At 42.1% G+C, this 17685-nt stretch overlaps 1 protein-coding gene across 1 annotated transcript in view; it reads left to right on the forward strand.

Moving 5' to 3' along the window:
* Positions 1-243: 243 nt before the first annotated feature.
* The window catches only part of LOC111222693 (multidrug resistance-associated protein 4-like), a 22784-nt gene continuing 5342 nt past the window's right edge, over positions 244-17685 (forward strand). Inside the window, 19 exon segments of the mRNA XM_022746496.1 lie at positions 244-468; positions 1249-1359; positions 4347-4467; positions 4672-4896; positions 5250-5339; positions 6580-6743; positions 7570-7695; positions 8544-8793; positions 9954-10061; positions 10623-10712; positions 10831-11022; positions 14054-14148; positions 14588-14674; positions 15298-15394; positions 16154-16363; positions 16846-16983; positions 17112-17149; positions 17250-17353; positions 17450-17596. Of these exon segments, the coding sequence (XP_022602217.1) occupies positions 395-468; positions 1249-1359; positions 4347-4467; positions 4672-4896; positions 5250-5339; positions 6580-6743; positions 7570-7695; positions 8544-8793; positions 9954-10061; positions 10623-10712; positions 10831-11022; positions 14054-14148; positions 14588-14674; positions 15298-15394; positions 16154-16363; positions 16846-16983; positions 17112-17149; positions 17250-17353; positions 17450-17596 (2467 nt within the window). The 5' untranslated portion in view covers positions 244-394.

Consider the following 17685-nt stretch of genomic DNA (forward strand, 5'->3'; position numbering starts at 1 on the left):
ACTGTAAATGTAACCCACTCCTTACATTCCCCAATAAAATCAAAGTAAATTTGACTTGTGAACACACAACCAGCTGGATGGGTTGTCCGTATTCACGAACCAATTGTGTGAATGAAGAGCATACGGCGCGGCCAATAACAGGATGCGGTATTGTTTTCAACCAATCGGGTGCCTGCGGGGCGGGGCTATAGAAGGTGCTTCTTTAATCTTTGAGTGCTACTAGCTCGTGTGTCTGAGGGGGAACACGTAACGCACCTTGAGAGTCCCGACCCGCACGTTACAGATGTGAGTTGTGAAGTAACAGCCACATTGCCCGGAGCAGCAGTTTTTCACAGAGAGAGAGAGAGGGGGGGGAAAGTTGTAAGGAAAACTTCTGTGTGGGTGACGGACTATCATGGAAAGAGTCAGTAAGGATGCCAAGACGAACCCGGCAGCGACGGCGGGTCTTTTGTCAAAGATATTTTTCTGGTAAGTCGGAGAAAAACTTCCCGGATGGTAAACGCTGTCGTTAGCTAGTTGTTAGCGGGGGATTCAAACCTGTGTCAAACACACCGACACAGCATGGTTGTTCCTTTTTTTTTTTTTTAAAACACTTAAATCAACAGTTTACTCCACGAAAATAAAAGTACTGCTTAAAAGATAACCGTTAACTGAAAACTACTTTACACCGCTAGTGTCAGAAGTGCTGCCGTTGACGGTTAGGTGAAAATGTCACCGGGTTTGCACACGGTTTCCTAATCGGTTGGAAAAAAGTTTTCACTGTGTCAGTTAGTAAACATCAACTGACACTGTTCTCCCCGTTATTACGCCGTGCTGGTTTCCTGTTGAATCGCTTGCTTTGGTTGCTCAAGCCTAATGGGAAAGTTGGACGTGTGTGCCATGATCTCTCCTTAAATATCCTGGACATATTAGTTGCCATGGTGACAACAGACAGAAATGTAAGTAGTGATGGCCTCCATCCCTTCAGACCATAAAGAACTGGTTCACCACTCTTTTCACACTTGGATGTTTTAAGAGTTTAATGTGAGCAAATGGCACTATATGTGCTACTTTCTCTCATGAATGCACCTCGTGTTAATAGCTGCAAGTGTGTCTTATACAGCTGCAAATGTGTCATACAGCTGCAAATATGTCTTATACAGCTGCAAGTGTGTCTTATACAGCTGCAAGTGTGTTTTATACAGCTGCAAGTGCTCTAACAACACCATGGAGAATTGATGGTCACCTTTCTTTCCAAATCTTCCTCAGGTGGCTCAATCCTTTGTTCAGAACTGGATACAAACGAAGGCTGGAGGAAGATGACATGTACGAAGTGCTCGTGGAGGACAGGTCGGAGAGACTGGGTCAGGACCTGCAGAGGTGGGAGCCATTTTAAAATCATCTCTCCGCATGTGAATAATCACTGAAGTAACATATCATAGGCAGTGTTTTAATTCAGCAGTTGGACCAGATTCACGTCACATATATCTGTTAGTTGCCATTAATGGAGCCGCCTGGCACATCAATTTCAGATATCCCTACTTCAAGTTATCGCCACTTGACAGAAATCTTTGAATCCTTGTGTTTAATGATATATAAATCATTGTTTTTGATATCTAGAAGTATAATATTATTTGTCAGAATGCAGCTGTAAATCTGAAAGCGGAGTTATTATGACTCAACTCAAATGTATTGTCAGCTGTTGTAGATATCAAAGCGTTGGAGTAGAGCTTGTTTTCTTGTGTGCATCAGGAGATAACAGATGCGTCATTATAAAGCACACCTTCACCAACCACAAATTCCCTGATGATGAGCTCCTTTCAATTCACAGCACAGCCATGCTGTTGTTGGCAGAACAGCCACATCCATTACTTGAAACCAAATTGACCACCACATTTGCACATTGGCAGTTTTGATGAACCAAAACAAAATTATAGACATCTGTATTTATCGTTTTGGTGTCGGTGACGAGCTGAATTACTGTATGATATATATGATTTATTTGTAGATACTATATAATACCCCTTTGGTGACAGGAAGTTCCCCCTAAAACTGTCCTCATCCTTGAAGCCTTTTCTTACAAAAGTGAAATCTGAAATACCTCAGGAGAAAGTAAACCCCATATTTGTGTCAGCTCTGGGAAACTAAAACTGGAATAACCATAAAGGAACTTGTAGAAACCCGTTAGCGTAGCAACATCAAGCCCCATTGCTTGCACACCTCTGCAAACACCAGGTGTATGTCTTTCAAAAATTGACAAATCATGGTCTGTGGCCTCTTGCACACAGCTTCTAGACAATAATTGTCTCAATGTTCTGTGGGAACTCACATCTAATCACTCGTGTTTCCATTTCATTCCAAAAACACAGATAATTAGATAACCAATGTATTTACGAGGACAGTAATACAAGGTGATGTAAAGTCACTGTAAAAGTTATATTTGGACCAACACAGTACTTAAAAGTACATGTATGACTAATGTATAATTAAGTTGTCAGCCATATTGTTCATTATGACATACTTCATACCTTATTACTACTAGATTGATTGTAATTAGGGAAAATGTAAACAGTCAATGTTTTGCTTCCTCAACAAAACAACTAGCATGGTCTTCGGTTGCAATCACGAACCTTGTGACCTCTGAAGTCAAACATATCCAACATTACCAGGAAGCTGCTGTGCCTGGTTGGGATGTCTAGCTCTAACAATGATGGACTAATAGACAACTGTGTCAGATTAATAATTAATTGTGTACATATTACTCAACAACACGTGCAGGATGATAACAGGAACTAACGCCGGAGTCCATGTCTGGTTCCCAAACAACACCCACACCAGTATTAGCCCACTCTACTTCCTGTCATAAACTACGTATAAACTCTGGGAGTACAAAAACATACATGCCCTGGTTGTGCCCTCCGTATTTATGTTAGTCAGCTCATTGGCTGATTATTCACTGTGGAAATGTTGACTTCACGGCATTCAGCTGCTGAATTTTACACACATCTATTGATTATTGGGATGTTTCACAGTCTGTGTTCTAGAAAGGTATTTCAGTGGTAATGTAACAGCTTATTTTCAGCTGTTAAATTGACAGTGAAATATGACTATCAATGGTCAAATGAGGATGACATCCTTTCTTTAAGGTGTCCCAGCTCTGTGTCTTTATTTATCATTTTTTGTTAGTTGATCTTTCTCCACAGTGTTGGAAAGAGCTGAGTTAACAGTCATGGCATTTCTCCACAGATGTGGGTGTTGTATATCCATGGTGCGCCAATGATACCACAGTGAAATACAATTATTGTAGAAGTTCAGAAGTTTTCTGACTGCACAAAGTCTGGTGTTTTGTTTTTGTGGCAGTTTATAGTGTGATTCATTTCATGACTAGATCACAGATAAATCTTGTGTTTCATTTCTGGAGAGAAATGTTAAAGTTGTTAAAGGAGATGTAATATTCTATATTTTGGTTATTGACAAAAATCCAATGAAAAGACCAAAACCAACAATGAATTAATGCTATTAACAAGCCTGATACATCTTATTACTATGTCATAAGCTTCATTGTTCCCACACTATTGCACTGGGTGACATGTTCCTCTATTACCATGAATACACACACACTGTAGTTTATTTTGACTCAATCCCTAAATGCACCGTCCTGTTGCAGGAAATACTCACTAAAGCACCAGTATAGTATTAATCTGCACCTGAAAATAGTCCCCAACAAATGCACTATCTACCTCTGTCAGAGTAATGTTTGCTAGAAAAACGTCCTTATTCTTTGGCCATTATGTTTATGTTGTTTTTGTACGGGATATATTTTTACTTAAATGTACTTTTCATGCAAGCAATTATTTTGTGTCACTTTGCATGAACATGCCATAAAGTTTCCCTGCTCTCCATTTAACGAATGTGTCGTCAAGTGGGACCTTGGATGTCTCTCTCCTGCTGTCATGGAAACCAGACTGTTTTAACCTTTTTATAGATTTTCAGGTATAAAAAAAAAAGCAACCGGATTTTTGTGTTATGAAAGTTGTTAGATTTTACATCAGGACCATATTGGGTGATCATTACTACCTTTGCAGCCATCACAGGAGTTGCCATTAGCAACCAAGACCAGTGGTCGTGGGCATGACATTATGAATGCAGGTTAGAACTAGTCTTTGACCAGACAGATCGCCTGACTCATAACTCCTCAATTTGGTCTGTATTATTGCAAGCACTGCTGTCAAGTGAAAGGGCGGCCTCTGTTTGTTCACGCAATTACCCACTTTCTCCGAGACGAGTCCTGACTCATCTGGATGCGAGGCTCGACGTCTTATTACACACAAAAATGCATCAAGTAACAAGACGTGTTTGCATGACAGGTACTGGGATCATGAGGTCCAGATGGCTATCAAAGAAATACGGCCACCTAGACTCACCAGAGGCATCATCAGGTGCTTCTGGAAACCATACGCAGTGCTCGGATTCTTTACTCTCATTGAGGTCAGTGTCAAGTCTGAATTGTGTTGCAGCGTATTTAATGCAAAACAGATGTAACAAATAATTAAATGTGTTGATTTCATCTCGGCCCAACGACCAACGTGTTCAGCAGGCATGTTGTGATATCTCATTTGTTAATTTCAGAGCAATTCTGCAATTCAGATGTTGTGACGCTCACCCCTCTTCATCTCCTTCCCTGCATATCAGGAGGTGATTAAAGTGATCCAGCCAGTCATCCTGGGGAAGATGATTCAGTACTTTGAGAATTACAACCCAGATGATAAGACCGCTTTATACGAGACCCTCGGCTACGCCGCTGCTTTGTCTATCTGCACCATCGGCCTGGCAGTGCTCCATCACCTCTACTTCTACCACGTCCAGAGAACGGGCATGAAGATTAGAGTGGCCATGTGTCACATGATCTATAAGAAGGTCAGTAGGAAGACACAATGCTTGCGCTTGATAAAGGAGAACATAAAGTTCTGCTTAATTGTCATTGAATGCTGCTCGACTTGCATATCAAGGGTATTTAAGGTCATTCCTGCATTCTTGTGGTTGGTACAGTCTGCCAACTTCTGTCATGTAATCCTCTAAGAGCTGTATTTGGGGAAAAAAAGGCACAAACGCAGGATAAAGTTAGAACAATAGTGATAACATTGAGAGAGTTTGTTTAACCAAAGAAAAAATCAGAAACAACTCCCCTTTGCATTTTATACTTGTACTTTATCCTGTAGGTGATTGTGACTGATGTCGCTTCACTGATGATGATTCTTGTCTTCTTCTAGGCTCTGTGTCTCAGCAGCTCAGCCATGGGAAAGACCACCACCGGCCAGATTGTCAACCTCCTTTCCAACGACGTCAATAGGTTTGACGATGTAAGTGAAATTTAAGGCTTTTAAAAAAGAGAAAGCAATGCGGGCTGCTATTTTTGCCACAAGTTCAAGGCAGTGCAAAATAACTGTGCCCCTCAAATGTTCTTGTGACCCATTCTCCAATATCTACTTCACTTCCAATGATGTTTTTCTAGCACTGTAGACGCATTTACCATTTTAGAAAAAAAATGCTAAAATGAAATACAACTTCAGAAAAATATTGGAAGCAGATAAATGAAAGATAACGGGGAACACAGGACTAAAACTGGGAAAATGTAGTGTTGATTTCATGGGAACTATTCATCAGCATGCAAAGTCATTGATTAATTCCATCTAAAGTTCACTAAACTGAAAAAAATATAGGCTTATACAGCTAAAAATATATTCTCAGAAAGTAGAAAAATAGGCTTGAGTATGTTTATGTTGTGCTTTTTCTAAATGTTATTACATCTCTTTATCATTTCCCACAATTGACACCATCATCATCACGTAAATAATATAATAAAAGCTAAAGATTGTGATATTATTAGTTTAGATTAGTTCTAAACTCGTGCAGTTGAAGTAAAGGTTTTGTAATTTAGAAAAATGAAAGACGACTAGATATTTCACTCTGGACCAAAGTGTCTTGCTATGATTGAGTTTTTTCCAGTTTGAGTTGCAGTGACTGTCTGTGATTTATTGAAGATGTATTACTGTCTAGATGACTGAGAATCCACATGCTGTTACTGGCTTGTGTGATGTATTACATGAGAAAGAGAGAGTCATCTCGTGATGTAAACTCATGGAATGCGTCTGACCTAATTTTACATGTCACCACTTATGTGGAGGTTCAGTTCTTGGCACGGTCACAGTCGTCAGTTACGTTGGTTTGGTAAGTGTGACATATTTTTTATTGTGTGTGTGGTAACGGCGTCTTGTGGTAGAGAAACTCTGGCAGCTCTCTCCTAGCGCAATGTTCAGGCTTGATTACGCTCTGAGCACTCAGAGTGTTGAGTTTCAGTTTAATGAGTGTGTCGGAGCCCGCTGTGAAAACTCCACACTTTCTTCAGGGCATTTTGTTTCTTGGCAGTGGGCTGTTAATCCCACCATGGCTTGCCCTCATGCTGGTTCGGGTTGAGTGACTCTGCCCCTCGTGTAAAAACAGCCCTGTACTGATAGGACATGCGAGTACACGGGCTTCTTCAGAGCTAACTTGGAGGGATCACTGTGACTCAGATGTTTTTGTTGTGTCCTGCATCTACAGGTGACCATCTTCTTGCACTTCCTGTGGGTGGGGCCCCTGCAGGCAGCTGCGGTCGTGGGGCTGCTCTGGATGGAGATTGGTCCGTCGTGCTTGGCCGGCATGGTGGTCCTCATGTTCCTGATGCCTGTGCAGACCCTGTTTGGACGGCTCTTTTCTAAGTTCAGGTAAGACACACAAACTCGAAAAATATCCAGTCCAGATATTCAGGTCAAGCTGACTAACTAACTCTTCACTCAGCCTTGCTTCTCTTAGTAACTGTTGCTTTCTTGCCCACAGTTGTTGATTTTGTGGGCTGCAATGACCACTACTGCTATTTTATCAGCTGTAGCTAGCTAGCGAGTTAGCTAATTAACTAGCTAATGGTTGAAACTGATTGCAATATCCAAATTACAGGAGATGTAACTGTTTTTCAGTTGGACCCGACAATGTGAGGGGACACGGTTGTTTGGTGCAGACCCAACACAAAGTTGCATCATGATCATTTTTATAATTGTAAAACTGAAATGGTGATTCATATTGCGATCGCAGTATCTGCCAATATAATTGCAATATGAATATTTTTGCATATCGTCTCCGGCAAATGGGTTCTAATTTTTCACTTTTTAAAAGCAAAATATTTTTTTAAGGTTAAACTTATTCAGTTAAAAAAAGTCCAAAGGCTCCTGGAACTTTGTTTAATGTTTAATGCCGTTGTTTACGTTTAATGAACCCAGTGCTTCGTGTGCTGGTAGCACTGGACAAGGTTCAAGTGACAGTAAATCAGTTTATAACCACCTCATAGCAGCAATAGCACTGCAGTCTGGACCCGCCCCATTACTCTCACTGTGGTGTAGTTTGAATAGCCTGAGGCACAAATACCTGTTTGTTTTCCAAACCATGTAGAAATAATTTCACATTAGCAATCACATATAAACTCATTATGAATGTTCCTTTAGTGTTAAACTATATTTCTTCAGCATTTGAGGAAACTTTGATTTTTTTACTTTCCAGGAGTAAGACGGCCGCTCTGACTGACAGCAGGATCCGCACAATGAATGAGGTGGTGTCTGGAATGAGGATCATCAAGATGTATGCCTGGGAGAAACCTTTTGCTGCTCTGGTTTCTGAGGTCAGAAGGTAAAGACATGAAACCATTAAGTGCTGCTCGTTGACAGTCTGTATAGTAGATCCTGAATATGTTGAAACCAGGATTATGCATAAAAGGGAATAGGTACTGATGATGCTGAACGTAGCATAAAGTTACACAAAGTTAAACTTGAAGTTATAAAATCATAAAATATTCTAAAGAAACAGATCTTTTGATCAGGGTTCAACAGGATCACTCCTCTGTTGCAGTCTGCACCAAATGGCTCATATAACTACACTGGTGGTTTTTAGCTTTTTTTAGCTTAACACAAGCATGCACGCGCACACACACACACACACACACACACACACGCATCACGTGCATGACTGAGTTCAGATGCAGAAGAAATGAAATTCAAGTTTCCAGCACCTTTGAAACTATTTATCTATTGGCCCTTTAAAAATACGGGGCCGTAGTTGGACCTTATGCTGTGACGAGGCTGTGTATAAAAATCATTTTTTCGCAGATATAAACAGGGCTTTGTGTACAAATGCTGTTTGTGACAATGAGAGCTTTGAGAACTGGTTTGGTTTTGGGCAGAATTGGGGCAAATATTTTCCTGCTCTGTGGCTAGAAGGCCGCTGCTCCATTTCCTCCACATTTAGTATTAAAATCCCCCTCTGCCGAAGGCCTTTCATTCGTCTCCACTGTCATTCCTAACTGATCAGTTTAATTCAAGGATTAAAGAAATCCTTAGTGGACTCATGTGCTTTTAATAAAGACAAGATTCAACCATTCGCTCCTTTTGTTATGAAATTTCCCTGCACATGTCGGTTACCGTCAGTCCGTGTTTTACCCTCCCAGATCATGTGACTGTTGAAACTCTGTGTCCTGTCAGGAAGGAGATCTCCAAGATCATGAAGAGCTCCTACCTACGAGGTCTCAACATGGCCTCCTTCTTTTGCGCCAGCAAGATCATCGTCTTCATCACCTTCACCCTCTACGTCCTTCTGGGAAACACCATCTCAGCCAGTCGTGTGTTTGTGACTGTGTCGCTTTACTCCGCCGTGCGACTCACCGTCACACTCTTCTTCCCTAATGCCATCGAGAAGCTGTTCGAGACCCGTGTCAGCATCCGCAGGATTCAGGTAACGTGCTTTTAATACCTTGAGTTCTGAACTAACAACTATGTGTGTGTTGTTGTTTTTTTTTCTTTTTAAGTTTAAGATTGATACAAATGCATAATTTATTAAAACTTTAATGCATAATTTAATGAACAGCATGATTCTTCAGTTGTATCAATAGTGAAACGAGCTTGCTGCTCTTCATTAAGTCTGAGGAGTAAGAAAATAAAAGTCTTTTCTTGACATGGGCCTGGCACGACTTCAGAGACTTTTAATGTCATGTCATGAAATAATTCCTCCCTCACGCAGCTCCCAGAAAGGCACACGCCTGCACTGTGTGTCTCTCTCTCTCTCTCTCTCTCTCTCTCTCTCTCTCTCTCTCTCCCTCTCTCCCTCCCTCCCTCCCTCCCTCTCTCTAGTCCATGTGAAGTTGATCCTGTGCAGATCACAAACTGCAGAAGCATCGTTACACCTGGATATTTACATTATAACCGTGATTGTTGATCGGCCAAACCTCTGCCTCGCACTTAAGAGTGAATGTTTTACTTTCTTGTGTGTGCCCCGTGTTCCATGTGACACAGAAATTAGGCACGGATGGCGTGTCCTTCCTCGGCCGCCGTTTCCACAAGTTTGAAAATAGGTCGCTGGTCCCTCCCTCTCCGATACATAGCCAAGATGACCATTTTGAGTGAACCATCTGGGTCCTTTTTTTTTTGCTTTTTAGTTATTTTTTTGGGGGGGGGGGGGGGGGGACACATACGGCAAAGGGCCGCGGGTCAGACTGGAACCCGTGGTCGCTGCGGTTGGGACTAAGCCTTTGTGGCACACACTCTACAAAGACGCCCTCCGGGTACTTACAGTGGACTGCGTGTTGCTGTACTTTTTACAGGCTGTTAATGACTTATTGTGTAACCCCAGTCCCATCTCACTCACATGACATCAACACGAACGTCTGGTGGTGAAGCCACAACCTCTGATTTATTGCTCTCATAAAGATCTGATCATGTCAGTCTAATTTTAAACTGGCACTTATGAGACATTACATAGTGATTTACCTGATCACTGTAGCAAAAGGCTCATCTAAAATAAATAAATAAATAAACCATCTCTTATGTGTGCGTGTTACATAACACTTATGGACTTGAATGACTCTTTAAACTTGATTCTTTGCTTTCGTCGTCTAGGAGTTCTTGATGCTTGATGAGATCACAAAAAGCGGCGCTGCTCTGCCACAGGATGAGAAGAACGATGTCTCCGTGGAGATCCAGGAACTGTTCTGCTACTGGGACAAGGTCAGACACCCTGTCCTCACTGGTAGACGAACAAAGAATATCCCAAACCTGTTCGTCCAAGAATGTTCTTTAACCCTTTGACAACTGTTTTGCTTGTGGTGAAAACATACTATAAATCCCACATTTGTGTTTATCAGTCACACACTCGCACACTCTCCTGTTAGCATATTTAACAGCTTCCTGATGATGATTTCGTCCCCCGTTGTGCAGTAAACACATCTTACATTTGACTCATCAGGAATTTATTCATATGTGTAATATTTTATGACTGAGACACGCTGTAAACAAACTTGATGACGCTCGCTAGCCTGGCAACAAGAAGGTTACCAACATCCCCTAATGCAACACACTGTCTCTCCATTCAAATCTGATGTTAGAATAATTCACAAGTGCGTAATCCTTGAATATAAGTCCCACATTGTCAAACATAGTTTTCAGGAAGAAAGTATTGTCTTATATTTGTGCGTTTGTACCTAAATTAGTGTGCACCTGAACATGGGCGCAGGTGCATGGTTCCTGGATTATATTATAATGTTTAAAAATGTTTTGTTCCCCTCACAGAGTCTGGATGCTCCGTCTCTGCAGAACATCTCCTTCAGTCTGAACTCCAATCAGCTGCTGGCTGTCATTGGACCAGTGGGAGCTGGAAAGGTCGGTCGTTTACACGTTTCATCATTTCAGTCAGAAGGCAGCAGGTGGTTTGTGTACATTTCTCCTGAGTGATGAATCAGCTGGTGTCTTACCTCTCTCTGTGCCCATGTTCATTCAGTCCTCCCTGCTGAGCTCCATCCTGGGAGAGCTGCCAAATGAAAAGGGAATGCTGAAGGTCAAAGGTCAGCTGACGTACGCCGCCCAGCAGCCCTGGGTGTTCCCTGGAACCATCCGCAGTAACATCCTGTTTGGGAAAGAGCTGAACCCCCAAAAGTACGAGAGAGTCATCAGAGCCTGCGCTTTAAAGAGGGTGAGTCTTTTAATCATTGCATTAGATTATTCAAATTAATATCAGGATCACATTATAGATAGATAGATAATAGATAAAGAACTAACTCATTACATGAAATGAGTTTATAGTTCAAGATACTCTGAATGACAGAGGGCTGAACAAATGATAAAACCACAAAAATAAAAACCAAACTGTACATTTAGAGAACAGAGGCAGAGCGCTGTGTTGAAGTAGTAACAGACTGAAACAGGATATTTAATGAGATCAGATAAAGTTATTGATTTCTATTCACTGCAGTCATACAACGTAATAAGCCAGCAGCTTAAAGGCAATAAGCACAAATGAAATAATGCAGTCACCAGTTACTGAAAGCAGTGATTTATAGATTCAGAATGTATTTTATAGGCTGTGGCACCTGTTTGACATTTTAACATGTGAAGCTGCTAAAATTAGAATGAAGTTGGTTTGCGACTAAGCTTTTCTACCCTGTGCTACGAACGTCACTCTTCTTTTGTAAACAACAGTGGGAGCCTGTAGCCATGGTGACTGAGTCTGAGCAGTCTGAGCAAAATAATGCCTAATAATAATAACAATAATAATAATGAGGTTTAACTCCAATGTTAGCGGGCTAACCATGAGACAGGCTCCTGTCTTACTGATAAACTACTGTGATGGTTTGTTGCTATAGAGAGGAGAAGTCAGGTCATGATGGCTGCCCAGTCTGTTAACATAATGTGGATGTACCATTACAGAATGATTTATATTGAGTTTGTGGGCAGATGGGGCCGATGGTGAGAGCGTGCTGACTAATAACACAGGAATGGTTTTCGACGCTGAATAAATGGGGCGGCTTCCTGTGTAGGAGCGGTCAGCAGTGTTTGATAGAGAGCAGTTGGCAGCAGCAGGATACTGTCTGAGACGTGCAGGTGACACCCAGGTTTGGGAACCGGAGTAATAGCAAGCTGTTTTTGATCATATAATGATAACATGATGTTGATATGATCTGATAATTTGATGGGTTTGGAAGGTGAACTCAGCAGAATGTTGATAGTGGCAGTGCTGTCCTGCACAAACAATACTTTCTGACATTTTAGAGCAGTTTCAGTAATTTCACATGTGAGATTTCTGTATTTCAGTTTTGGACTGTGCCTTTCTCACTGATCTGAAGGAGCATTTTTCAGTTGGAAAGAGAGTGGTGTCAGGTGATTCCGTCTAAAATATTTCACTTGTCGCACCGGTATGTCTGCAAACATCTGCCCCTACTCTGCCTCTGATTGGCTCTGTCCTTGATATTCTTAAAAAAATGTGTTTGTGTGAAATCTGAACTGAACAGAAACAGGTCAGGTAACTGCTCCACCACCTGTCTCCCCTGTAAGATCAGTGGTGGAACACAAATTCAGATCCTTTACTTCAGTGAAAGTGAAAGATTTCATCAGATTCAGTAGATTTGAACGTTTATGGAAATGAAACCATGTAAAAGTTTACACACGGAGCCAAAAAGGCTGCAAACCACTGGTTTAAAAGCTGTGAAAGGACAGTATTTCCCTTTTGAAATGTAGTGTAGTTGAATGTAAAGCAGAGTACTTAGTTCCTGGGTAAAAGGCCTTCAGCGGAGATGGCCTCAGCTGACCCTGAGTCTACAACATAGACAAAGGCCACAATACCTGCTTTTCACAAAGAATGGCTCGTTCAGTTTCCGTGGCTCAGATCTGATAAAACGGCCAAGAACAGATAACGTGCACCAGTGCATCCAATGTTAAAAGTTATTGTGGATCCCTGCCAAGCTCCTGTATATCAAATCTGAGCAAACGCCCACACAGTCCTGGTGAAGAGGATTAGCTGAGTTGGCTGATTAAACTCCTCAAACATTCCCTCCTCAGACTCTGACAGAAAGACCCTCAGGCAGCACCATTGTCTCTTTACCTGTAGCTGTGTTTAAATGGCAGTGTGACACACTTCACAGACTAATGTGGACTTCTTCAAGTTGCTTTGTAATTTCAAATTTTGGGAAAATCTCCCAACACAAGACTGTTATCCTCAACCGTGCGTCAGTTTAATCTCAGTTTTGTTATTGTGCTAAGGGCTCGTTTATTTAACTTTTCACACCTTGGTTGTTGTAACCATATAACTGCATGTCTTGAAACACAAGATGCCTGCTTTACATTATACAAGAGAATTTACTTGTGGTGTTTGGCAGTTAGACAGGATACCGACAGTCGTGCCCAGTAAATGAGTTACTCGTGAGTCCCGTGACACCACTACAGAATAAATAGGTAACACCTCCTGACGTACACGCTCCCTCTCATTTGATAGGTGACCTAATTATATACCATAAACCAGGGTCATGTTTTATATGCAGTTATATAAAGTTCCTGTCAATCTGCTGACTCACTCCTGCTGTGAGGGTTGAAGTGTTTGAAGTTATTAGATTTTCTTAATGTGCTGCAGCATGGGTGCTGTTGCATACAGACTTGAAGCAGGGAAAGTAGAGGTGCAGCGTTTCCCATACATAGATAAAGAACCTGCCCAGGTAGATAAAATCACCCGGGTTCAGCTCAGGTAAATTAGCTCACTCTGTTCAGATCACCTGGCTGTTTGAGTTGAGCGGAATAGAGGCTGCAGCCTGCATGTGAGGCGTTTAGGGAACATCTGAAAATTCACATACAGAAAATAACCTGGGTTACACCGCCTCCCTTTAGACTGCCAACCACCACAAGTAAAATACTCTGTCATGATGACTGGAAATAAGGCTGAACTTCCAATTATTAACGTATCAATAAATTCATTGTTGTGTCTATAAAATATCAGAAAAAATCACGTCAATTTCTCAAGGCCAAACATACGTACGTAAAACGTCTTGTTTTTATTTCACCAAAAGTTCAACACATGATTAATAGAACTTTCTTATTACTATATTTTTTTTCCTGTTGGGATCAAGTTTAAACAGATAACAGGATTGTGTTTACATTTTACACATGCTTTGAATGTGTAACTATAGTCCCAGTGCGATCACGCCTCTGTTGTGGTGTTTGTTATGTTGTGCTGTCAGGACCTGGAGCTGCTCCCAGACGGAGACCTGACGCTGATCGGGGACAGAGGGGCCACACTCAGCGGTGGACAGAAAGCTCGTGTCAACCTGGCCAGGTATGAGGACCGTCTACATCAGAACTGTTTTAAAGAAGTTAGTAATTAAAGGCCCAATATGTTACACATTTCCTGTGTTTTATTTTGAAGTGTTGATCCATGAGAAGATTTATTTGTGGTTTTAAGAACCAAAAACCATCTCAGTGTAGTTTTACATGACCTCTGTGTATGATAATGTGCTATACAAATATATTTGCCTAGCCTAGCCTTGCCTCTAGTAACAACAGGTCAGTGAGCCAATCAGAGGAGAGGAGGCTCTGTGTCTCTCTTGTAATTGGCCAACTGTTTTCTGAGTTATCCAATAAAAATAAAGCAGATTTCAGGGAAAACACTCAGAGAAACCAAATCCAAGTAAAAAAATCAGGGACTGAAACTTTCCAGGTGGTGTAGCAGCCACACGCTGTCGGCGGATGCTAACAGAGCGTGTGTTTGTTTTCAGAGCTGTGTATCAGGACGCAGACATCTACCTCCTGGATGATCCTTTAAGTGCAGTGGACGCCGAGGTCGGGAGACACCTCTTTGAACAGTGAGCGACTTCAGGATCAAACTGTCCACACCTCCGCACATCTGTCCGCACGTTTTCATACAGAGACGCTCGAGCAGCAGGTTCAGGTCTCGCACACTCTTACCAAACAGGAAAACACTGGAGTGTTGTGGTCAACACGGACTGGAAAAGTGCTTCAACACCGGAGCGGGAAAACCTCAGGGTTAGATCACAGCAGGAGCAGGTTCCCGTAAAGAGAGAGGAAGAGAGAAAACTTATCTGCTGTTATTGGTCATGATGTTTTCATGTAGTGTACCGAGAGATGGATATCAGCAGTGGCCCTGTTGGTTAATAGTGTTGATGTTTGGACGAGGTTGCTTTGTGAGAACAGACAAAGATGAAGGAAAGTGTTAGAACTAAGCCAGGAAGAGGTGCGGTGCTGCTAGTGTCAGACAGACAATTGAAGTCGGCCCCACATTTCCTGTTACTCTCCCTCTTGGATAAAACAGTCGCACAGAACATTACATAACAGCAGTAACAAGGAAGTAGAAGGCACACAGACACACAGTAAATGGATGTGAGCGCATGTTTCTTTTTAATTCATTTTTTTTGTTTTTAGAAGAAATGTAGTGCTGAAAACTGACACGATGTTCCCTGTACGTCAGGTGTATCTGTGGCCTGCTGAAGAACAAGCCCCGTATCCTGGTCACACACCAGCTGCAGTACCTGAAAGCAGCCAACCAGATTCTGGTCCTCAAGGAGGTCGGTGCCTGTACACAGTCACATGATCCGTACAAACACACGTCACTTCACTCATGTCACTGTGGACAACACGCATTTGTTTTACATTTAACCTGTTGGGCTTTATGCAAGAAACAGTTGTGTATAAACAGTTTGACTTTAGGGCTCAATGATGCAAAAACAAAAAAAATCATATGATGATTATTTTGGCAGATATTATGACATGAGTTACAATTTCAATTTTGCATGTTGCACAATGAGAATACAAAAATGTTCTCACATGAGGTCCAGTGTATTCTGAGAGCAGCTGCACGTCTTCAGCTAATGTGTGTAATGAAGGATAATTGCTGTACTTAAAAAAACAAGAGGATATTTCCAAAGCTCCAGAATATCAATCCTAATGTGAGACCTTCTGATCTCTGGGCCATTTATATGTTAGAAATATAAAATCTCTCCTCTAGCCCCACCTTCAGGTCAGACTGCCACCCTGCACATTGAAGGGACACACAACAGCTTTTATTTATGTATTTCCAAAGGAAAAATCACCTTAAACTTTATTGATCTTTTCCTCAGACAAACTTGAGAATTGCAGCTTGATGTTTGAAGAGGTCAGCACCAGTATGTCTGTATAATGACTTGTATTAACCATAAACTTGTCTGAGGTTTGTGTAAGCACAATGAGGTGGTGTTTAGGTGCTGGCAGCAGTATGTAAACATGAGCGCAGATGGGCAGTGTGTTCTCACTTTGTGTGTGTGTGTGTGTGTGTGTCCACGTGTTAGGGTCACATGGTGGCGAAGGGGACGTATGCAGAGCTGCAACAGTCAGGATTGGACTTCACCTCCCTGCTGAAGAAAGAGGAGGAAGAGGAGCAGCAGCAGCAGCCGCCTCCTCCTCCAGGCGCCCTCACCAGGAGCAGGACTCTGTCCCAGAACTCGGTTCTCTCTCAGACCTCCTCCGTGCACTCGGTCAAAGATGGAGACCAGTTACCGGTCGGTACTTCATCTCTCCTCTCTAAACTTTTAGACTCAGACACACCCCCTCCAGCTGTTATGCAGCCTGATCACCGTGCCTATTGGAAACACTGGACTTACTGTTATTTGCAAAAACTGTGATATAAATATCAATACCTTCACGTACTTCATGAGTCATTGTAGGTTTTATATTCATTCTCTGGATGACTGTGAAACAGGATTAAATGAATTTGTTGAGGAGGAACTCTGGAGACGCTGTGAGCAGCTGAAACAATAAGCGGCTGCTATTCTTTGATTTCCCTGTTATTCATTTACTGGAAATAAGATCAGTTTGCTCTGTTTTCTCTCCACCCTGCTGCTAAAGTTTTTCTTGAAACTTGTGTGTTTTCATTGGACAAAATCTTCCTAAATGCAGCCAGTTGCTCTTTCTACAGTGAGTTTCCACAGCATGCACAGATCGTGATGTGTGTCCATGAGTTAACGCAGAGTTCTCCCGGCAGGCGGAGCCGGTGCAGACGATGGTGGAGGAGAGTCGAGCTCAGGGAACCATCGGAGTGAGTCTGTACGTCAAATATCTGAGAGCTGGAGCCAATGTCGTGGTTCTGCTCATCGTCCTGCTGGTCAACGTCCTGGCTCAGGTACGCCACAAGAACACAAGGGAAAGTGGGAAAATGTGGGAAATAAAAGAGAAATATGAATGATGAAATGTATTTTACCATTTAACTGAGATTTAATCAAACACACCTCCATGTTTTTTATCCTGTAGGTAGCATACATCATGCAGGACTGGTGGCTAGCTTACTGGTCAGTATAAACACCATTACAGGAGGAAATAATACGTCATTAATAAGTCATTTCATAATTCAACCTTTGTTTCTACCTTTGTTCCATTTCCACCGATCAGGGCTGATGAGCAGGAGAAGCTAAATGCTAACAGCACTATCACCCAGGAGGGAGTAAACGTCACCAGAGAGCTGAACACAGATTTCTACCTGGGTGTTTACGGAGGTGATGTGAACACATGTTGTTGTTGTTGTTGTTGTTGTTTACTGTGCTGCACACGTCTCCTGCTTTGTGTGTAACTTTCCGCTGCTGTTTCTCCAGGTTTGACCGCAGCCACCATCATCTTCGGCTTCATCAGGAACCTGGTCCTGTTCAACGTGCTGGTCAGGTGTGCACAGTCTCTGCACAACCGCATGTTCACCGCCATACTGAGGACACCCGTGCGCTTCTTTGACATCAACCCCATCGGTGAGCGAACGTTTAGCGAGACAGCACAAACTGTACAACATGTGAAAGATCTGTTAGGTGATGATGTCTGTCTCTGTCTCTCCTCAGGA

This window comes from Seriola dumerili, unplaced genomic scaffold, assembly GCF_002260705.1.
Source record: "Seriola dumerili isolate Sdu_G_001 unplaced genomic scaffold, Sdu_1.0 BDQW01000105.1, whole genome shotgun sequence".
In the NCBI taxonomy this organism is placed as follows: domain Eukaryota; kingdom Metazoa; phylum Chordata; class Actinopteri; order Carangiformes; family Carangidae; genus Seriola; species Seriola dumerili.